This window comes from Peromyscus leucopus, chromosome 18, assembly GCF_004664715.2.
Source record: "Peromyscus leucopus breed LL Stock chromosome 18, UCI_PerLeu_2.1, whole genome shotgun sequence".
Taxonomy (NCBI): domain Eukaryota; kingdom Metazoa; phylum Chordata; class Mammalia; order Rodentia; family Cricetidae; genus Peromyscus; species Peromyscus leucopus.
Window position 1 is genome coordinate 22,354,768 of NC_051078.1, and position 24,500 is coordinate 22,379,267.

Below are 24,500 nucleotides of genomic sequence, written 5' to 3' on the forward strand. Positions count from 1 at the left end.
ATTTTCATTTGGGCTTTTGGTAATGGGCACTTAACAATGGTCATGTTTGGTAAAATAAATTTTCTTCAGGAAAATTTTCAAGAATACTAATCATTTGTTAAATGGAAGGCTTAATTGATTTCAATAATAAAAAGAATTCTACAAGGAATTCCAGTTGTGTTATAGATAGAGGGCGAATTTATTATTTAGTAATGCTTCTTACACTAATACATTATTATAATAGTCATATTTACCATTATTATTATTATTAGTAGTAGTAGTAGTCATTAGTCTAGTAGGCTCTTGAGAGGGGTCCAAAGAGGTCAAATGTGTGTGGCTCTTATGTCTCTGGCTTTCAGTTCTCTGAACTATGAAGTAAGGAGTTTTGGTATAGATGAACCCCTGGGTACTTGCTTAGCATAAATCTGAGTATCCCTGTCTGCTTACATTGTACATTTCCAGTTATAGATGGAAACCCAAACCCCACACACATCTTGCATAGAGTGTGTCTTAGACTGATTGGGGTCTATTCTCCTTCTACCATTCTCCTCTTCATCAGCACCCTTCTGTGCTGATGAAGAGGAGAATGGTAATCACAGATACCCAATTTTCTCTTAAAAGTACTTATTTAATTAAATTTACAGTGAAAATAAGCTGACACTCAGAGATGACTGACAGATAATCACAGCAAAATCCCCCTCACCAGAGCTATATCTCCCACAGATTAGCATCCCATTAGTATAAAATGTGTTTATAAAATATGGTCCACTACTTTGAAATACAGATTTTTATAAACTTGTAAATACAAACAAGTAATATTTATATTGTTTCTTACTGACTTTTACTATGAAGTTTTTACATTAAGCTTTTAATCATAACTTTTTCTGAACTGGTCTTTTATTCTCTAATTACAGTTCATAGTGATTTCTCTTTGCTTGTAACTATTTTCTGTAAATATTTGTGTGTATAAAAGCTTTGTGTAAATGGGAAGAGATTTTATAGTGTTTCTTTAGGAATTATCTCTTAGTTTGCTTACTTCGGTTTTTGTTGGACAGAGCTATGCTATTTCTAGAACAGAAATTACTAATTTGAATTTTTGAGAGAAAGGTATGACTACATCTATTAACCACCTATCTTACACCACATTTTATAAATTTATTTTGATATGACTCCCTTAATAAAAGTGAGCTTCTCAAATTTATTTTATGATTAGGGCCTGTTCTTTACTGCACCATTTATAAATGGAAGGAGGACAGTGTTCTTTTGTTTTTGAAGTGACTCATTATGCCTTTGCAATGTCCATTTGGTTAGTCCTTTTTGGTTGGAAGTAAAATGAAATAAAATCAGAGCTCAAAAACATCTGAATACTTTGAATATTGCTTGTCTGTACTTCACAACTGTTAAGCAGAATTTTTAGATTATCTTTAGCTGTCTGGATAAAAAGTATTCTTTAACCCTCATTCTACCAAATTAATAGAGGTAGTTTCCACATTGAAAAGATTATACATAATTTTCAGCTGTGTATTTCTGGTTTTTGAAACAACTACTAAATTGTAAGTATTACCTCAACATCAGTGGCATCTTCTTTGTATTTTAATTTAAATATTAAATGTTGAAATTTCCCAGAGAATGAAACTTTTTATATCTCCGCGTATAGCTCATTCAACAACTCTGTGTAAAAATTCTCTGTCAATTATTACCTGAATTGTCTTGAGAACATGGCATGTACAACTATGACTTGGTCATGGTTCAGATATTACATTGTTCTGTTTTCCAGTTTATCTTTGCCTCAGACAGTTGGCCAGGTGTACATCGAGAAGCTAGCTGACTACATTCTGGTGAAAACTACCTTTGGCTTTTCGTTGGCTTGGGATGGAATATCGGGAATTTACCTCAAACTGTCTGAGGAGCACAGAGGGAAATCTTGTGGCTTGTGTGCAAACTATAATGGCATTCAGTCAGATGACTTTGTGATTCATCAAGGTAAGAAGATGGAACACGAGAAAGGGGTGGGCCCTTTAGAGTCCTCTTCCTTTGGCCAACAGCAGTTAATAGCTAGAATACTTGACTAATGGCAGAAAATCTCTGGCTACCATTTGTCTGCTCTCATCACTTCAAGTGGAGGTCAAGTTGGAAAATGTTTTCTGGTTACTTGACAACATTTGCTATGCTAAGATGCAGCATTTGCTCACATAGCAAACGTTAACTGAGCATTTAGTTTGTATCAGGAGTTTCAGTTGCATGGGGACTTGGGAGCTGGCACTGATCAAAATGTGGAATTCCCCATTCTTGGAGTTCATATTCTAGTGATTTAAACCATTTGGCTTGAATGTGTTTACTTTAGGAGAAAATCTATTTTGTATTCTGTCTTGACAGTAATAAAGTAAAATGAGTGGCAGATGATAGTTTTGTAAAGGTGATGAAGTCAGGTTTTGTCACTTCGCATAGTAACTGGGAAAGATTTTACATGCCTTCCTGGTCACCTGTTGAGGCTAAGGCATGAAATTCACCTCAGTGAGTCACTAGTAACAGAGTCCATTTCTATTTGGAGACTGCTGAGGGGTAAGAACACAAGCCATAACCATGATTCAGGTCCACATAAAGAGGCCAAATAAAAAAGAACATTGCTCTTAGTACCAGTGAACCTGACCTTCTACCTTCTACTCTTACATATTTCTGAGATTGGATCATTGAATCTTTTCATTGCTGTAAAAGAGGAGCATAGCAATTCTGGACTTTTAATGTAATCAGTGATAGTTAAAATATACTTTATTGTATGTCATAATGTTTAATAGGAATATATAGCAACATTATTCCTAACCCTGATATCATCTTGTAAGGCGTTTAGTATTTTCTTAATTTTACAACAACATCACAGCCTCCAGTATAACGCAACTTTCAGTTGATTCTATTAGGGTTGATTAGATGTTATTAATGGCAAACAATTGCCTTTAAACCACAATTTGCTATATAATAGTGTTTGTTTTGTATTACAAAGTTAATGGTAGTTGTCCATATAGGTTGTACTTTAATGGGTGTTAAAAGAACATTCTAAAGTGTGTATTCTGCAAGTCAGAACGTGGGATAAAATTCTGCTCTGTTAATTATTACATTTTCTAATTTTAATGATGCGACAGTATATATTTCACAGAGTGGCAAAGATTAAGTGAGACAATTCCTGCAAACATGTAGATTTCCCAGCATGTAGATACTACTCAATCCATTTTATTTACTTTGTAATTGTCTCTAGGTATCCCACAGGAACAGAAAGGTGTTTTTGTATAATTTTAACAAGCCCTTAGTAAAATGCAAACACATTACTCATACTAACTACATGGATAACTTATTATCAGGGCTAATTGACCAAGAGATAGATTAGAGAGCCTAGCTCCACTGAGTCAGTTTCCTCATATACAGAATAGAAATAATGAAAACAATCCTCAGTGTCTCCTCATCTGTGAATATCTAATGAGAAAATGTAAATGGAATGTTCAGAAGTCCACAAGTATAGTATAAATATACAGTACTAGGAACACTTGGAAATGGTAACTTATCCATTGGGTACTGGGATTGAAAAGCCTTACTACTTTGGAATCTGGAGACTATGTTTGGAAGGAGTATTTGGAACTAACACAGAGCCAATCAAATGGCAATTATTGATTAATTTTCTTTCTCTCTCAAAGTTTCATGAAATATGTAATAATCACTCCAGTTCTTAGTGTGGGAGTTGGACAAGATTGCTTTGAATGACTTCCACCAGGACATTCAGGGAGCCTGGTGTGGAGGTGAGGATGGAAGGCAGCATCTCTCTTCTTAGGGACAGGAAGATGGGCTAGGCATCTGTACAGGAGCTCTGGGGCAGAGAGTGATTTTTGGCAGTGAAGTAAGTGAAGGCAACAAACAAAAGCATATTAGGTGATGAGCAGTGAAAAGACTGGCAAAGTCGAACTGAATTAGGGCTGAGCTGTCGGGAGGGAAGAAGATAGATTCTTGAAGACCAGGAGAAGCCCGGAGAATGGCAATTGGCTCTTTCACAATCTGGTACGCAGCACAAGGTAGAATTATTAAAGAAATCTCATTTAAAATAACTTATAAGGCCATAAAACAAGTCTACATTTGTATTTCTCCCTAGACTGCAAAAATACAAAGCAATTTCCAGAGGTGAGTGTGCTGTCTTTGGCTCTGGTGTTTGCTTGAAACCCAGCATGTGCTTTGCTGATCAGATCAAAAGTTGGATCGTTTGATGAAATACTAACTGAATATGCAGACTCCCAAGAGTAATTAGAACTGTATTTCTCTTTGCATTCCTACTTATCCTTCAAAGACGACTTCACCAAGAAACGAGACCTTTCAGAATTTCTGTGCAAGGAGGAAGGACTTAATTGGTTATCTAGTGGAAAATTCCATTTTCCTAGGTCATGTCTTGGACTTGCTTCACGCCAACACAAAGGTCCTAGTTTACTCTCATTTCCCTGACTTGAAAATTAGCAGTACTTCTTTACTATCAAAAGTGTTCCTGTGCACTCAGTGGGTTCTTTTCCTTTCAGCATTTTTCACAGGAGGCACGGTAATTCTGGTTTAGTGGGCTCCTGGACTAACAGATACGGATTTAAAGTCTCACAGTAAACAACACATATGACTCTTTTACAATTCAATGTAGTAGAACTTGTTACATGTATGAGTCTGAAGCTAGAAGTAAAAACTCTAAGGCATTGCCCAAGCTGTTTTGTAATACAAATGTTGAAATAATTGTGGCTTTTGAAAATACTTTTTGTTCTTCAGACTTTAAAAAGGTGGTATTTTGAAATAAAACATGGCTATAGCTTTACTTAAGGAAAAAAAATCAACTTTTCCACTTTTAAATAAGTATTTTACAACAGGTCTTGTTCTGTGTGTAATGTTTCCAGCAATTTCAGTGATCACGAAGGATGCTAGACATGCTTGGAAGATCAAGAATATAATTTAATAAATATTTAACAGTCATCTATGTTCTTCATTCATTTATTTGGTCAATATATTTGAGCATGTGCTATAAGTTAGATATTAAACTAAGAATACAGGAATAAAACTGTGAAGCTAGTCTCTCACTTATTGTCATAGAAAGTAAAATAAATAAGGACACGAATTAAAGTGTAATTTTTATGAGAAATGGCAGCCTTGATGGAAAGTGGGAAATGAGATAAGAACAATAGAACAATATGTGTTGGCAATGATCTAGAACTTGTTTTCAGAAGGTCACATTAAACGAGTCTTAAATGAAGAGAGGAAACTGTTGGGAGAGTGTTTTTTTTTGTTTTTTTTTTTTAAATTTGTTCACTCTTACAATAGTAGGAATTGAACTTATGGCCTTGTACATAGTAGGCAAGAGTTCCATCACTAGCTACACCCTTGGCCTTCTTCTTTTGAGACTGACTCTCACTAAATTACCTAGGTTGACCTTGAACTCAATTGTAGCCAGGGAAAACTGTGAGCTTGAGACCTTCCAGATTGGCATCCCAGAAGAGTGGTTTTGGAGGAGGAGGAGGCCCATGAAAGCCGTGAGTTGTGAACAAACAGTCCCCCAAACCAGGTGGCTAGAGAGGATTCTGTAAGAACTGGAGTAGGAGAATGAGTTGGGAGGTATGAGGTAGGAATAGCAGGTGCCCGCCCTGCCCGATCTTCTAGGCTATAGGCGAGTTTGGAATGTAACATAAAGAACAAGCATTCCTGTAAACAATGAATTTAACCAAAGTTTACTAGGAGCCCACAGATGGTAGCTTCCCTATCTTGAATTGCTCAGGGAAGAGTGGGGAAACATTTCACTTGAGATTTGGATTAGCTAGTACAGTTATTGCCACCCATGGCTGACCTCCGACCATCAAGTCTGGATGGCAGAAAATCTGAAGCTCCAATCTGAAATCCTCCTGTCTTAGATGTTTCTGCCAGGCCTGTGAGATGTGAGATTCAGCCTTTGTCTGACTATGGGGCAGGATTCATTTCCATATCTTGTCTTGAACTTCTTCAAAGGCCAGGTGGTACCACATCTTAAATCTGATCTGTTGCAGGTCATTCACCACCGAATGTCTGCTGGGTCATATATGAACTCCTTAATCCTGCCCCTTAATTATTCTGGGATCAGTTAGGCTTCTTAATGCTGGGACCCTTTTAGAGCATGCTTCAGCCCACTCTTCGTCATATTTAGATAAAATAGATGCATTTCTTAGCATTATTTCCTTTGGGTCCTTTTCTGTTCTCTCATCACCTGTATGTGTGCTTTCTGAAATGATTTTATGGTTCCAATACTTTTGTTGTTGTTTCCTCTCAAAATGGAAGAGAACTTTAAAAATGTGTGCCTGTGTTTAGATGTGTTTGTGTGCATTTACCTCTGGAGACCAGACAACCTCAGGTTTCATTCTTAGGAACATCACCCACCTCTCTGGAAACAGGTTCTCTCACAGTCCTGGCACTCATCAAGTATTCTTAACCTTCTGGCCAGTGTGCCCCGGGGATCTGTTTGTCCCAGCCTCCCCAGCATTAGAATGACAAGTGAGCCCCACTGTGCCCCACATGTGTACATGGGTTCTGGTGATCAAACTCAGGTTCCCAAGCTGGTGTGGCAAACACTTGCTGGCTGGGACCTCTTCCTCATCTCCTAAGGACAATTTTAATAAGGTTTGTGAAAATGCCTCTGATACAACACTGTTTGTGTCTGTTTGCAATAGAGGACTACACAGAAGACATCGCTATGTTTGCAAATAGCTGGCTGGTGCAAACTCTAGATGACCCTAAATGTGTACCTACTCCCTCAGACTTTCCAAATCCATGTTCCAGTGGAATGCCAGCATTTGAGGTAAGTTTGATACAAAAGAATTTGAGCATGTTGGCCTTAATACAAACCTTTTTTTTTTTTGCATTAAGCATTTTAGTGCAAATACAGCATAATTAAATTATTGAATTCAGATTATGTAATTGCAATATGGAATGACTTCACATGAATTTCAAAGAAAGTGGATATAATGGGATCCATCAATGCAGTAATTAAAAAAAATATGTAGCTTGAAAACTGTTCATTGCATTTTATGAGTGTAAATTTTATGCCCTTTCCTGGTGAGAACAGAGAGTTCAGCAGGTAAATTAGTCCCAAGCAGAGGTGAGCATTCTCGTGTACCAGTGACATTGTTCTGATGATTGGCATCTGCTTTGTGCACAGGCAATCTTCTTCAAATGCCAGATATTGCTGCAATTCCCTTTTCTGAGCTGCCACGAATACATCGATCCGTACTTATATATTGCCAGCTGTGTTAATGACCTGTGCAAGTAAGTGAAACAATTGGTATTTGCAATCTATTTCTTTATACAAAACAAACAAACAAACAAACAAACAAACACAAATATCCAAGAACAGATGGAATTCTGTGATACAGCCTTGTCAGTGGCTTGCCAAAGAGTGCTAAGTGTGAAGCCCAAACTGGATTAACAGGCACTTATTAGAATCTGACTGTCTATCGGGTCGTTAAATGTTTTACATAGTGGGAACAGAATCTAGCGGCTTTTAAACATATTGTGCCACTGCCCCCCACCCTTTTTAAGATTCTAGAGATGCCTATAGAACCTTCTGTGCAACAATGTTTAAGATCCTCAAAATAAAACAATATTATGAAGGAAACTAATGGAATAGTCATCAAAAGAGTGAAAGGAACCAGTTTCTAATATACATACATGCTTTAACATATATTTCCTATTTAACAACTGCTGAAATCTGACATCGTGAGTACAAATAATCATTTGTAATTTCTACAGTTATAATGAGAAATGAGAACACATGAAAAAAAATGAGACATGTTGCTGACAAAATTACATACATTGCTAATAACATTTTGGGATTTGATTGATGCCCTTATGCACAATTGAAGGAAATGCTTAATTTCAACTGGAGATGACTAGAAATGCACCTTTAAGGTTTTTCTATTCATAGTCCCAGATTGCTTTATGTTATCCCAGGTTAACAGCACCCAGAATAGGAAGTTGTCTAGGCAACAAATTGATCACACTGTGTTTATCACAGAACTTAAGACAAATTACCCATTGTTGAACTATTTTTAAATTTTGCTTATTTTCAATTATCAAGTATATATGATTAGCCATCTTGAAGATTCAAGAGTACTTCAGGGATTTTGTATATCTGAATATTTAATGAGTCCCAAGAAATATAAATAGTATATTTGAATATTTTTATAGAACAGCTGACTAGGTTTTGGTCAAGTAAAGCCATTTTATTTTTTTGGTAGCTTGTTAAGATCTCTCCTGTTATCAAAGGTAATACAAAAAAAGTAGAAATAGTATTGAAATTATGTTACCTGTAGATACTCTTCTTTAGATCATTGTGTATTATAACAGTATATTGAATATACTGGTCTTTTCCAAATAATAAAATAGCCTGATTGGCTTTATGGCTTGGCTTTGAATAGAGTGCAGTCATGCCTTGACTTGGGTAGATAATCTCAAAATCTAGGGGTTCCTAAATAAGAACAAAGCTCTCAATTAGCTTCTCCTCTCCACTGATGGGCCAGTGACCTTACTATGCATTTTTGAAAAAGAATTCTTCCCTCTTTTTTTTTTTTTTTTAAAAAGTAAGCACTAATTGTCACGTCTTTGTTCTTTTACTCAAACTGACCTTTTTCCATTCAAGATCCACAAAGGTAAGCTTGTCCCTTATTTCCCCACTTATACAGAATTAAAAATTATTCTTTCTCCACAGTGGTTTGTGTCCCATTGTTTCAAATATTCCTAAATTGCTTTGTCACAGGCATCTTTAATACCCATTTCTTTTCATAACCTGAGATAGAGCATCATTTGATACATCCAAGAAAGCCACTCTCTACTCATTAATTTGGCTGCTTCAATAGCCATAGTAATAGTGGATAAACTGAAATAGAATGTTTATACTTCTCTCATTTAAAAGTTCAAGCCAGTAATTGCTCTTGGATTAACATTGTGGCTCTATTCCATAAACTTCACAGTGACTTTGCAGTCTTGTTGATACACGATGTCCTTGTTACTATTCTCAATTTCAAGGCCCAAACTGGCTCCTCTTATGTCTTTATGTTAGCTGTCAGAATAGGAGAAAGGAAACAAAGGGATAGTGTTTTTGACCTGGAAGATTCATATACAGCCCTCATTCTTAGCCTTTTGGACCAGACTGTAGAAACATGGCTATACCTAGATGCACAGAAGGCTAGTGATGCCTCTTGCTGAGTATCCATACATCCAGGAAATATGCAAGGTTCTAATAATGAAAAGAAGGGGGAATTAGAGATAAAGGCATTGCTCCCCTATATCCATGTCATATAAACTTTCAGTGAGAAAAATCACTTTTTTACTTTATTTGTTTTGAATCTGTGATTTTTGCCTTCTCCAGGACAAATGGAGCAGAATAGTCAGGTAGAGAATTACTTTTTAGCAGTTTAAATTAACCGACCCTTAAGGCAGGTGTCTGAAATAGAAAGCCTGAGCTGGGGAAGAACAGCAGGTCATATGGGAAGAAGGGCATTGTGGTTGAGTTTAGAGGACATTGCCAAAACGGAAGTGGGAAACTCCCACAATACGTTTCCACTTCTCCTGCTATTTCTTTCAAGGCACACCTTTGCACTGTTCTTCTGTCCTTTTCTTCATTAGAAAATGAATAATTCCTTTATTTTCCTGTGCTATGGAACTGATTCAGAAGGATCCTGCTCAATGAAAAGGCGAATTGGTTGGACACACATTCATTTCTTGCTTATTTTGTGATGACTTGTTGAAATTGAAAATGAAGCACCCATCTCTTGTGCTTCATAGCTAAGCAATGAGACACACATGGAAACATAGAAACCATGTCCACATAGTCTCTGCCCTGAAAAATTCAATTCTCATAGGGTAGAGAAGCAGGTTCCCAGCCATGTTTGACTCTTGCTTGTGATGGACACAAGGGATCAAGAACCGCATACAAGGCTCCACGGAAGATGGAGCATTTGGATGGGAACAATACAATCCTTGTAATTATGCCTTCCGGGTTTTGCTTCTAAAACCTTGGCAGCAAAGAAACGATTTTTTAATTTTTTGGCATGTCAGAGTCCATTGAATTAGAAACAACTATTATTTAATGCTTGTTTTTCTCATTAGAGTTAACATTCAAATGGAAAATCAGCTCATTTCCTCTCAGTCAGTTAGGATAATAAATTCCTTCTTGCCCGATTTGATGTGTTTCATCAGGTGCCATATTTTAATATTTGTTGCATTGTTTGGGAAGCCCCAAATCACTTTCTTGTTAACTTTCAAAATCACTATTAATTGAAGAAAACACACCTTTTAAGGTAAATCTCTTCCAGAAACTCAACGATTTTTGACATACACTTCTTTTCAGAACGACTTTTCTTTCTGTACTTTTAGGACTTTCTAAGCTCCTGAAGTTATGTGGACAGGTTTCTCTTTTGCTTTCTAAAGCTCAGTTAATTGGACTAGATAAGCTACTTGGCTCCAATTACAGTAGCACAGAATAAGGGCAATTTGAGAAGGTGGCTTTTATAACAAAGACTGAAAATGTTAAGAGTCACAAAATGGAATGTTCTTAAGGTTATTATCTTTTAAGATGCTTAACTATCCAATTTTGAGTATGGATTGGGTTGAAAACCAAGCTCGCTACCTTGTTAGAAACCTGTTTATTTTGAAAGCGCCTTGTTAATCTGCTTTGGGAACTGGCAGATCCCATAAGAAATTATTGTTTAGAGAGCTTTCTAAAGTGATTGCAAGAAAAATAATTAGAGATAATTTACTTGTGGCAATGTTGTAAAAATGTCGAGCTTCAGTGAAAGGGCTCAAAAATCTCCCTTTAAATCTTAAGTTAAATGTTATTTATTAAGTCTTTCAAAAATATTTTGGACTGTTATGGCAAGGACTACAGTGTGAGTGTAATCCTTTGGAGGGCCACGGACTATTGTGCAATTCAAAATGAGGTGTTTGAAAAAAATGTTCATCCTTGCTACGTTTGTAGAAATATAATTTTATCTGCTTTAATTTCATTTAAATTTTTATCTGAATTTAGTGATTATTAAATTCTAAAATGCCTGTAATAACTTTGTGTAGATGTAAAAACACATATGAAGATTTTAAAATTTTAAATATAAGTATTTTTCATTATAGTTTTTACTCGACCCATAGGAAGAGTGTTCAGTTTATTGAAAGGCTTTGATAAAGGTGTTGCTATATATTGCACTAAATTTAGGTGGGTGCATTCATCTAGGATCTTTTGTATGTGTGTGTGTGTTTTCGATGTTTTTTGTCTGTGTGAAGTACGTCACGGAAGATATGCAATCTGACGTTCACTAACATTAATGTGTTCACCAAAGCCTCACCGCCTTTAAGACTCGGGAGGTCTAAGGTAGAATTCTGTCTCAATTGCCAAGTGACCCTGGCTCACTTTTTTTTTTTTTTTCTTTTTCTTTTTAGAACTGATGATGATGAAACTTATTGTCGAGCAGCCACTGAGTATGCTAGAGCCTGTTCGCACGCGGGCTTCCCCATTCAAGACTGGAGGGATGACTTCCCAGCATGCAGTATGTTTGTAGTTTTCAAACCATGTAGTTTACAAAAAGTTTCAGTCTTATCCTAGGATGCAGTTTACCCAACTTCTCAAAACTAATGCATTGCAAAACTTTTCAAAATTGCTGACATGTTTGTAAATTTACCCATTTCCTAAACACTGTTTTTTTGGGAAGAGGATAAACTTGACTCGTAGCTTACTGTCTGCCTTTGCAGCGGATAAATGTGACGACAGCTTTGTTCACCGGGATTGTATCAGTTGTTGCCCTCCGAGCTGCACGTTTGAGAAGCAGTGTTTCGGGAGCAATCTTCACTGCCTTGATGGATGCTATTGCGCTGACGGTAAGCACCTCACGAAGAAACCAAGCCTGCTCTCATCTCAAGTGGCACGCGGTTATATGAAGACCACATCTTGGCCTTGCTGTCCATTTGCTAGACATCAGAGCTATGGCAACTTCATACACCCGCCCCCCCCTTTTTTTTTTAAAGCTCAGAGTGTTTTTGATAGCGTTGAACAGGGAGGCAGGGATATTGTATACAGCTGAACTAGGAGGCAGGGTTATTGCATCCAGATAAAGAGGTAGGGTTTATGGTATACAGCTAGAGCGGTGGTTCTCAACCTTCCTAATGCTGCGAACCTTTAATACAGTCCCTCATGCTGTTCGAACTTCACACTCTTGTAGCATTCAGTCCTTGAACTGACTGGGAGGAATGCTTGCTTTTCTTCAATAAAAGGGATATTTTTTATTTTGTAAAAAATTCACAAACTTGGAATCCATTATTTTTAATTCCCAAGGTGACAAATGTATTCTTTCACTATGTAATAGGACTTTACACATGTTTATTTCCTGGACTATGAAAGTGAGACTAGGACAGAGCCTTCACATTTTTCCAATATAAAGATTTTAGTCCTAGTGTGGTTTTAATGTTTGAAGTGAAAATGACAACAAATGATGGAAATGAGGTTTAAAGTTATCATATGAATAGACATTTATAAAGAAGGCTGAAGATTTTTTTTTCAGAACTTCCACTCTATTTCTTTGAACATACACATGTGTAATAATTGTGCATGTGTGCATCTGCATGTGGAGACAGATGTTATGTGTACTTCTTTATTACTCTTCACCTGGTTTTTGGAGATGGGGTCTCTCTCTGAGTCACTGAGCTTACCATTTTGGTTAGACTGACTGACTACCAAGTTCTGGAATCCATCTGTTTAATAACCCAGTGCTGGGATTGCCTGAGCTCATCATTAGGCCTGGCTGCAGATCCAGACTCAAGCCCTATGCATGCATAGCCAACACTTTACCTACTGAGTCATATTCTCAGCCCAGTGTTTTTCCCACCCTTAAAAAAGTACAAACTAGGAAAAGAAGACCGGGCATGCAGCCTAGTGCTAAAGTACTTCCCTAGTATACAAAAGACCTTGGTCAATCTCCAGGTCTCAAAAGGAACAAAATTAAAGGTCCTAAGTGTTCTTCCCAGGCCCTTTTCTGACTCGCCAGTGCACTGAACCAGTGGCAGTCTTGAGGTGTTTGCTTACAGTGAATCACTGGATAAGGATGTGACTTCAGGGCCGAAATCCATGTGCTACAGTAGGCCAGTTCTTTTTCCTGTAGAAACTGGCTATGGAAGAGGCCGTTGGGTGAAAATGCTGATTTAAAATCTGCTCCATCCTCATTTACCTTCACAAAGTTGTAACAAATGCACTGCGCTGGACCATTGAGCTGCACTGTTCTTCAGTGTGTGCATGGCAATAGTGTAAATCTCTTTTATCTTGGACTGAAAAGGACATAAACTAAGGATATACCTTCTCCCTTCTTTATTTCTCTTCCCTTAAATTCAAGGAAGTGCTTTTCAGTTTCCTTTCTTCTCCCTTCATGGGCTTTGAGATTTTGATGGTAAGTTATAGGATATCAAAGTTGAAAATCATTGAAGTAAACCTTTATAAGGTAGATACTGACTGAGGACCAGGCTGCTAGAATCCTCCCTGACAGTCAAGGAGTTTTTGTTTCTAGCACCTACCATAAGCAAGGTCTCAACATCTGATTGAATTGTTATATATTCAAAGAATGTAACCCTTACTATTTCTTTTGAGATTGTGATATGCATTTTCCTTAAACAGGCCTCATAATGGACAATGGGACCTGCATCTCCTTGGAAAGTTGCCCATGTAGTTTCCATGGGTTAGCTTATTCAGTTGGTTCAAAAATTGAGCAAGAGTGCACTGAATGGTAAGTGGTCAATGGGTAGAGAATAATTTCTGGGTACCGGTCTCTTTGACAACTTGGTCATGACAGGTATCTTGAAGAATCTACCCATTGCTTATCTTCACCTGCAAATTCTGAGATACAGTTTGTATTTTATTTGAACTGTACAGGTTCATTGTCTTTTTGTGTTTGTATTCTTATCATTTCCCTTGGTAATTTTATAAAATCCTATGCCCATATGCTACCTGTCCCATTTTGTTATTCCTAATCATTAATTAACACATACTTTTATTCTTAGAACTAGATGGCATCCCTGGGTTTCTGTAATGAATACTTTATAAAGTGACTGTCTATTGCCAATTTTTGGTCATGATCAGTAAGATTTACAATTCCTTACTAAACTAGCTCAGGCTCTGGGTAAGCATGAAATTCCTCTAGGACAATCCCAAGTAAAAACTGAAGGTGGCATGACCTTGGCCCCTTTCTCTTTGCTGACAGCATACCCAAAAGACATGTATAACTAACCATGTTCTCAGATGTTGACATCATCAGAGACCCTTTCTTTCCTCAGAAACTCCTCTTTATGTCAAGGTGGGAAGAAGCCTGTGTCTTACACAAGAAGACATGTCTTTCCTCTTATTAATGTCTCGTGACATTAAATAGATATATAGTGGATAGTCATTTATGAGCCATCCAGTTCGTAACTACTAGTCCAACTTTTTTAGAGAATTTTTTTCTAGTCAGATAATAGAGAACCTATTATATTTTGTATATTAATAATATATTGAAGCAAATGTCAGCATAATTTCTGTGTCAGGCTAATATCTTTATAATTTTATTTAGTGTTTGTGTTGGTGGAGTTTGGAACTGCACTGAGCATGACTGTCCAGGTAATCTTTTCAAATGTTGGGAAAAAAACCCTTAAAATCTTGAAAATATTTTTCAACTTGGAAGGAAAAATAACACTTTTTTTTTGTGAATGTATCTCATATATACATCAAAGAGTATAATAATGTATAATTTACAAATAGAGGGTAATTTGGAAATTGAATACATGATACCATTGAGTAGGCAACTTTGGTAAGATTTTTGTTAAAATGGGTAAATATAACGCCTAAAACTACATGGAAAAGTTATCATTTAGTAATTTTTTAAATGAAATTTAATAACTTGATATGTCAGATCAGTAAATCTAAATGAACACTTTAGATTTTCTTTTGAGGTGTGCTTATCTACCCTAAGTCATCCTCTTGTTCAGGAATTAACACAGTTTTCACTCCCTCCTTCTCTGACTTCTCCTTCTTCATTTGTTTTTGATAGTCCAGTGCTCTGTTGTGGGTGATTCTCATTTTACCACCTTTGATGGGCGCCATTATTCTTTTATTGGCTTGTGCCAGTATATCCTCGTGAAAGGAACTGGAAAAGATAAATTCACAATTACCTTACAGAAAGCTCACTGTGAACAGGTAAGCAACACTCCTAACAGGAAGCAGGAGAACAATCACACTTCAAAGTTCAACTTCACATCCTGATTCAGTGACAGCATCGATAATAAAATAGACCATTATTCTTAATGTACTGATTATTAAGAGGCCATTATTCTTAATATATCAGACAAGAATGAATGATGCTCACCGTCAGTCATGACATACATTGATGATGTGATAAGCTTTGATTTTAGATATATTTATATTTGAAAACACAAATAACTAAAAGTTATTTTCATATGTTGTTTTTTAAAAACTTAATCCATAATTTTCCTATAGGACTAAGCCTTAATTTATTCCCAAACCATCTGCATAACAGGGTATTATTTTTTATATAGGATCCAGTAGGTTTCATATCATTCTAAAGGGATACATAATGTATAATTACACAATATATAATTCTTTGACTTATTATAATATTGATGTTGGATCTTTTCTTTAAATAAACACATCAATAATTTGTTGAAAAAGGAGAAAATAATTTCAAAATTTTTCAAAAATCTTTAATCAATCAGCTTGGGGAATCCTGTAGAAGATGGGGAGAAAGAATTGTAGGAGCCAGAGGGCCAAGGGTATCTCACAAGAAAACCACAGAAACAACTGCCTGGGTTCAGAGGGGCCCACAGAGTTGGAAGTGACAATGAGGGACCCTATGTAGATCTCACCTAGGCCCTCTGCATATATGTTACAACTGTGTAGCTTAGCCTTCTTGTGGGGCTCCTAAGAGTAGTGGAAGGGGCTGTCTCTGACTCCTTTGCCTGTGTTTTTGACCCTTTTCTTCCTACTGGACTGTCTCATCCAGGCTTAATACAAGGGGAGGTACCTAGTCTTATTGTAACTTGATAGCCATGTGTAACTTGCCCTTTTCTGAAAGGAAACAGAGGAGCGGATTGGGGGGAGGAGAGGAGGTGGGAGGATGAGGAGGGGAAATTGTAGTTGGGATGTAATATATGAGAGAAAATGAATAAATAAATAAATTCCAATAAAAGGCCATTTCCAACCAATATTATAAACTAATTTCTTTGCTTTCTGCCCCCCCCCCCAGATAGTTTGTTTTGAGATTGGCTCTTGCCTCAAATTTGTATCATTCTTGCTCCCTTAGTGTCTGGAGTGCTGGGAATATACCTGTGAGCCACATGCCTGGCTCCACCTTGATTCTTGTAATGAAATTTATTAGTGTTAGAATTAGCTTTATAAGTTGTCCTAAATTGCTTGGTTATACAATAGAATTGTCTTTATTGGCAAGTTTGTTAGTGGTACTAGCTCCGTGATGAACCATGTATTATGGAAACCAATTACTGGTACTTAATGGAAAACGTGGTTATTAAAATTTTATATAATATATATTATATTTGATGTACCATAGTAAACCATATACTGCTAGGGGTGGGGGTTACATGAAATGAATTGTGTATCAGTTGCTTCATTATATCTATCACTGGCATCCAAGCCTCCATATGTACCAGCAATTCTTATTTGTACATACTCTTTCTCCATGTTTCCTCTCTCCCCCTCCCTTCTCCTGCCTTCCCTGTCTCTGCTCACCAATACTTTGCCTTTTATGCAGAACCTGGGTTTGGTCTGCCTTCAGTCGATAACTCTAATTCTGGAGGATGATTTTAACAAACAAGTGACACTCAGTAGAGGAGGCCAAATCCTCACCAGTCCCAACCAAGGCTTCACGCTGAATGGTAAGAAGCAAGGCTGTGAGTATATTAGTGTGGACAGCAAACGCCACCCAAAGGGCTCATTTTCTCTTGGTTGGTGGCATGCCATTTACTGGGTGCTTGTATCACTCCACCAAAAATGCTGGAGGCCACCGTATTTATTGTTTTTCTCAAACGGCCTAGAATTTGCATAAGCAAACAGTATCTTAAAATCAGATGAGATAGACTCCAAGATTTGTATAGGACTTTGTGGGTTGAAATGAGGAGTAGGCCACCCAACACCAGGGAAAGGGCTTTCAGGGTCAGGCGAGTTTTCTGAAGGAGATGATGCATCACTGAGCATTTGAAGTTGAGCAATTCTTAAGATTAAAGAGGTGAGCTGGTGCTTCAAGGGGGGAAGTGAGAGGCATGTGTGGGAAGCTTGTTTAGGGGACGATGTAACTGGATTGACTTTGATACATCCAGGACAGGGTCCGAAGAGACTATCTGGATCTGACATCAGGAAAGCAGGTGGGATACAAATAGTATGTAGAGAGCTTCGCATGTGGTAGTTTCCTGAGATGAACCTTGTTATGTCTGCATTGCAACATAGATATAAGAACATTTTTTTCTCTCACAGTGGAAACTCTCAGAAGTGTTCCAAATCACGTGTCAATGTTACGCAGGCATCATGCTAAGGAAAATCATATAGAAATGAATATAAAATTGTTATCGTTTCACCAGTTTATGAAATGGCAATCTCACACACTTTAGCCAAATAAACAGTGATTTTTTAAGGAGCTGTAATTTATTTGTTTCTTTCTTTTGTCTTCCTTTTTCTTTGTTTTTTGACTATGAGGACTATGAGCAGTGTGGAAGCGACTTCAGATGTTAGATATTGGACATACAACATGCTGCATGCTGTATAGTGAGGCATGGCAGAGCTAAGGAGGAGCTGTTTCATGGTAGGGGGAGAGGAGACAGATCGATGAGGGTCAATAGAACACAAGTGACCTGCACTTACTGCTGGATGCAGTTGGGCACGTTGGAGGGAGGCAAAGAGGAGAATGCCATGATCAAAGAATATCCCTCAGATTTATGGCTTTAGGGACCACACTGAGAAATTTAAAATCTTAAAAAAATATATTGACATAGGAGCAAGGAAGAGCTTTTGGTGACAAAGTCACTAGTTTAGTTTTGAACATTGAATTTGTCTGTAAATGTGTCTCATAAAATAGTGGTTAGCAAGAGCTGTGCTTTCCATTTTTTTTGGTTGGCATTCACAAAACTATAGAAAAGTTTTGAGGAAATTGTTACTTCTTAATGGATCATGGCCATTTGGATAACATATTATACTACACCACTACATCATATACATACATCCATAGACACATACCACATCCCCCATACAACACACACACAAACGACACATACACACAATACACATACAAAATGTCACACACCACATCTCCACCCCACCTCCACCCCATACACCCCCATATAATACCATACCACATCTCTGCTATACTATCATCCCCACCACACACACACATATACATGTATAACACACACACACACACACACCACACACACACACACACACACACACACAACACCTGCTGTGAAAAAGATGGTTAGAATTCAAACATCTAAGATATTCAAGATGTTTGACAATGGAAATTACATGTGGACAACAGTCTATAAGAAATACATGCTGTAGACTAGGAAAGGGGGAGAGAGAGAAGGAAACAAGAGAAAGAAATCAGTCACTAAGGAAAGATTTAGCCCTGGAGCATAGCCCTGGAGCATCTGACCACCCAATTCCAGGTGTCATAGACGGAGATGTCCAGTGCTGTGCTCTGCCATTTCAGAACACTGCCTGTATGTGACAACACTGTTGTATATATGCTCTTTTCCTACAGGCATTGTTGAAATTCAGACTCTGTCATCCCTATTCATTCTTCTAAGAACCACATTTGGTTTAAAGATCTTGTTTGCTATTGATGGAGAAAGAATTTATATTCAGCTCTCCAGTGCATGGAAAAGAAGGACATTAGGTCTGTGTGGCACCTTTAATGGCAACATCAGGGATGATTTTCTGTAAGTATGATTTATGGATAGCTCATTGACTTTAATGACTGTCAGTTGAGAGGAAATGAGAGGAAAGTGATTCATTAAAAATGTTTGCATAACTGATATGCGGTCAGCAATCAATGGCTATGTGCTCCCCATATATCATCATATTTATTATATCACTATCCCCAATTAGTGTCCTTGTTTTGTTAATTAGAGAAGAAACTAAGAGTCCCAAAGGGAAAAAAATCATTCAAGGTCACTTATCTTAGGACTTTTTAAAGTTTTCCCATTCAAACTTCTTTTATCCATGCAATTTTATGCAGTCCTAGGTATATCAATATAACATAGAAACATGTATCAAACATCTAGTGATAATAATCTATAAGGATAATTATTTTGAACAATTATTTGCTATAATATAATTTTACCATTTATTAAAGATGAAAGCAAATTTGCATACTAAGAAGATGAACATGCTTGTTCATTTTTGCACAAAGAATTGAATTGAATATACCATACTGCAGGACATACAGCGTCTTCTTAGTATGCAAATTTGCTTTCATCTTTAATAAATGGTAAAATTATATTATAGCAAATAATTGTTCAAAATAATTATCCCTATAGATTATTATCACTAGATGTTTGATACATGTTTCTATGTTATATTGATATACCTAGGACTGCATAAAATTGTGTAGTACAAAATGGCAGAGATACATTTAAGGTCATTTCAGATGATCTTAAAATTTTTTATCCTAATCTTAAGCCAAAATAGAATGATTTTTAAAACAAAATGCAAATCAACAAGTAAAACAGTAATCCTTAAAAAATGAACATTCTACCACAATATAGTCCAAAGGTATATTAATTTGATATTTACATGGGGGGATGGTGTTAGGAAAATATTAAGAAGACATTTTCTAAAATAAGGCTCTATGCTTGCGTAAGAGTAAAAATCTTTGTACAGTTCACACCTCGTAATTCATAACACACAATATTCTCAAGGTGTTCCAAGCAGCATTTGTTGGTGCTGTGTGGCATTACAGTATGTGAAGTGTAAAGGGTCTGTTGTGTGTGTTCAGAACCAAAGTTGCAGTACAGTCACACAATGCCACACAATTAAGTGTTGAAAGAAACACCTTGGGTCACAATATATTTGATGAGATGTGATGGTATGTGTGTATTTTATGTAGGCCAGAAGTCACCCTTGAGTGCTGCTCCTCAGGCGCCACCCACCTTGTTTTTTGAGACAGGATCTCTATAGGTTTGGAGCTCAATGATTAGTGTAGGCTGGCTGGCCAAGCCCCAGGAATCCAGCTGGCTTTACTTTCCAAGTGCTGGGGTTATAAGTGTGCTCCACCATTTTGTACATGGGTTTTAGAGATAAGAAAATGTCTCATGTAACCCAGGCTGGATTTAAACCTATAGTGTAGTCAATGCTCATCTCGAACCCCTGATCCTCTTCCTTCTACCTCCCAAGTGCCGGTCTTACGGGCACGCACTCTGCATGTGACTTCATTGGTCTTGGAATTGGGTTTGGGTGGTTACCCATTTAGAAACCTTTGACTGTTGCCAAACTTTTCATGACCTCTTTTCCTGTGCATGACTCCATATGTGTCATGACCACGGTTTAAGAAGCTAGGACCTAGCTCCCATTCTGGAACGAGGCTCGGACTTACGCAACGTGACTCAGGATGTGGCTGCCTGCTGCCTCCTGTGTGCTCCTTTGCTACATATCAAGTTCAGTGGTCTGCTTTTAGCAACTGGCAGCCTTTTAGAAATCTTAGTATCATCTGTATTCATTATTAATTGCAGCGAGTACTGGTGTTATTTGATACCACTATTAGCTATGAGACAAATTTTGCTAAGTTCATTGGATTTTATGAAAATTGGTGTTGCATTGGCAGAAAAACAATGCAATATGTTTGTCTCCCTTAATAGGAGAATGTGCTTTGCAATACCCGTGAGAATCCGCAGTGCCTGGTTCAGGGTCATGGTGTAAGTACTAGCCATTTGGTCTGAAGCCCACTGGGAACCAGTTAAGTGAGATGACTCGGTTCTTATCCTCCACAAACTGATGTTGCAATATCAGGAAGGGATTTTAATCATTAAGAAACAAGGAATTAAACAATAACAACCCCGATGCTGGGTCATGGTGGCACACCTTTAATCCCAGCACTTGGAGGTAGAGGTAGGCGGATCTCTGTGAGTTCCAGGCCAGCCTGGTCTACAGAGCGAGATCCAGGACAGGCATCAAAACTACACAGAGAAACATTGTTTTGAAAAACCAAACAACAACAACAACAACAACCAACTAACCAAACAACCAAACAACAACAAAACAACACTGATGGCTGTCGGGAGTGGTTAGGAGCTGGGCTGAAGGTAGGGTTAGTGGAAGGGAGTTGTTGATCAGTGGATGAATAGAGATCTGCCATTCAGCACAGTGCCAAGAGTCAATGTGTGAGATACTTGAAAATTGCTAGGAGGCTAAATGGCAAATTTCCTCATGTAATATTGACAAGAATATGAGGTGGCACCTATGTCCATTAGCTTGGCTTGACCATTGCACAGTGGATACATGAAATTTTAAAGAGTTATATTGTACTACATGCATCTTTAAGCTGGCCCATAATAGCTATGTAAAAGATTCCAACTAAGAAATATTTAGTGATAGGTGAGACAACAACTAATAATGCATATAATATATTAAGGTAATTTCAAAATAATAAATGTTGCCCTTTGTGGTCATAGCCAGAAACAGAGTATAATAAGTATAGAGGTCACTGTGGCCTGATCATCCAGGGAACATGTCATAGAGGAGCTGTTCTCTAAATAACATGTGTTTTTCCCCCCTCAAATACCTTCATACATAATCTTTCTCTTTGTGGTTCTTTCCTTTGTAAATGTTGGTCATGAACGCTGATTTAATATTCAAACCAAGCAGACATTATTTGCTTTTTAAAATTTGGTTTATATGAAGCCAAAGTCAAATCTGGATTAGCTGTTAGAAGAATATTTATCATTTGTCAGTTTTCTCACCAAACTGCCAGGGCTATGAGTATTAGGAGGTGACCCTTGGTTCCTGTAGTCATAGGACTTGTCCATCCTGGATAGTCAACTGCACTGAACAGGACTTTTCATAGCACACCAGGAAGTGCACTGAATGGGCAAGGAGAGCTGACATTTTAATTAAAAATTTAAAAAGTAAAGTTTATTTTACATTATCTCTCATGTCGTTTATTTGCTTTTAGATTTTTTTTTATTTACCTGAAGTTAGAATAACAATGTAGCTATCACATTTTCCAAACAGAAACCATGCTAGGAGGCTTGGCTCAGATGTCCAGAAAAGACATTAAGCCCTCTTTCTTGGCCTTGTTTGTCAGAATGGGTGAGCAGTCAGTGGTTAACAGATGGCAGATCTGTCTGCCACTCTCCAAGGCACCAGGCTCCTCCATGCATAAACATTCAGACGCGATAAGAATGCAGGATAATATTTCAGTCAGAGATAACTCTTGAACATTGTTTAGCTTTCCAACTAAAGTAGTTAAAATTCTTTACTTGACAAAGGTTAATGCGAATCTACAAACATAGTTTAATGGAAAAATATTAATTGAGAATTTGTTTTACATGCCCTGTTAGGGTAAGTCAAGTATGGTGAGCTGAAAGGCCATTTTATAAAGTGAAACACAATAAATAAACTGGCCTACATTCTGGTTCCTATCTTTAACAAATTTATTGTTTTAAGTCAACTAAATGAAATAAGAGAGCCAGGCTCTGGGTAGCTCCTCCTGGGAACCCTGAGATATTTTGCTTTCCCTGGGAGGAGGCAGAGAGAAGGAAGGCAGGGGAGAGACATTAATAGAACTCAGGCAGTTTCTTGAATCTTAATACCTTCATCTGAACAAAATGAGACTTTTATATTAGGCTTCTTACAGATCTTTAGCATTCTGGGGACTTGTTGAGGAATAGGAAACGGAAGAAGGAAGAAGGAAGTCGAGGGTCAACTTCCGTAGTGTCTTATGCACCATTTTCTTTCTCTCTCTTCTCTGTCTTTGAATAAGCGGTCTCAGCTAGATGGTAACCAAAGCACACATCTTATAGGGTGCTAGGAGAGTGGAGTTCAAACCTACACTTCTGTTCAGACACAGCGTAGCTGTGAGCACAGGCCTACACACCCTTCAGGAGACTGGATCCACCTTGATCTGTGCAGTAAACTTCACAGAGTCTGGCACAGTGCCTGGTTGGGAAATCACTTCGTCAATGTTGGCTGTTGAATTAATGAGTTTTGAGTGCTGCTGAAGGTGGAATCTCATCTTTGGTCCCTTGATGTTATAGTCTCACTTTAAAAATGTGGTTGTTTCTCTTCTGCTTTAGTCTGCTGAGGAAACAGAAGATGTGGGGAAACTTGAAGGAAAGGTCACATTATATCAGTTTTTGCCCCAATTTTAATGTATTAATTTTGCTTAGTATTTCAGGCCTTATAATATAAATTGATGCAATGAGCCAAGAGTATAGATTATTTTACCCCATACTCCTTGCCATTAGCTTGAAAGACCATGTGAACTATGTACTTCTAGGTCTCCACATTTACCCTAATCACACTCAGATTGAATTTTTGATTCTGTGTATTATGCTTGGTTATCTGAGTGGGAGCAAGGCCTGATCTTTTGTTTTCTTGGATACCAGCTTAATGAAACAGATTAACATTTCTCTGAGGTACTGCTTTGCTTTCTTTATAAAATGGGCATAAGGTTGTTTTCTTCTCAAGGCAGAAATGAAGATTCAGTAACATTATACATGTCCATAATCTAGCATCTTGAAAATATTAATAACGGCACGCTGACATATCTATATTTCTTAAAAATTGACAGAAAACTTGAAGTTCTAAGATTTATTTGAACATTAAGCAAAATAGTATTTACTTATTTGAATATTTGAAGGCTACGTGCCTATAAAATGAATGAGAGAGACTATGGTGAGCATTTTCTTGGCTTTCTAGTTCTCCATCAGGCATGATAGAAGGAACACCACAGCTTCATGCCCACGCGTGGAGAGTTTCCTCCACTTGTTTCGCGCCTGTCCATGTCCCGATGGTGGACCCCTGTAATATTAACCAACAGAACAGTAAGTCTTCCTTTCTGCATGTAGACTTAGGGGGGATGCTCAATATGTTACTCTAATTTTATAATATTATGCTATGATTTTAAATTATGATTTATTCATTATGATAAGAGTACTGCCATTCCTTATGTGTTTTTGTTCAATCATATGCCTAAATCCATGCCTTTGAAATGCAATTGAGGCTATTTAAAAGAACAGAAAACAACCCATTGCTTTGCATTTAAAAATTTATACATCATGGGTATTTATAATTTTCTACTCATACACAGGCTGTATTTTGGGGTTTTTGGATTCTGGAAACACTCTCACACTGCTGTTATAGTTTAAGGATGCTCAGCTTCAGTTTCATAGTGTGGTAACTCAAGTGCATCTCCTATTTATTCTTACTCACAGCAGCTGTTAAAGCTTTATATGCAGGGGGCCCA

General features: G+C 37.4%; 1 protein-coding gene across 3 annotated transcripts in view; it reads left to right on the top strand.

The window, feature by feature from the left end:
* Otogl (otogelin like) overlaps positions 1-24,500 on the top strand; it is a 146,168-nt gene that overhangs the window by 21,205 nt on the left and 100,463 nt on the right. For all 3 annotated transcript variants that reach the window (XM_028873093.2, XM_028873094.2, XM_037196783.1), the window contains exons 8-18: positions 1,757-1,962; positions 6,681-6,808; positions 7,169-7,275; positions 11,440-11,546; positions 11,749-11,874; positions 13,658-13,766; positions 14,586-14,632; positions 15,063-15,208; positions 16,797-16,920; positions 18,798-18,975; positions 23,954-24,078. In XM_028873093.2, coding sequence (XP_028728926.2) covers positions 1,757-1,962; positions 6,681-6,808; positions 7,169-7,275; positions 11,440-11,546; positions 11,749-11,874; positions 13,658-13,766; positions 14,586-14,632; positions 15,063-15,208; positions 16,797-16,920; positions 18,798-18,975; positions 23,954-24,078 — 1,403 coding nt within the window. The remainder of the gene's footprint in view (positions 1-1,756; positions 1,963-6,680; positions 6,809-7,168; positions 7,276-11,439; positions 11,547-11,748; positions 11,875-13,657; positions 13,767-14,585; positions 14,633-15,062; positions 15,209-16,796; positions 16,921-18,797; positions 18,976-23,953; positions 24,079-24,500) is intronic.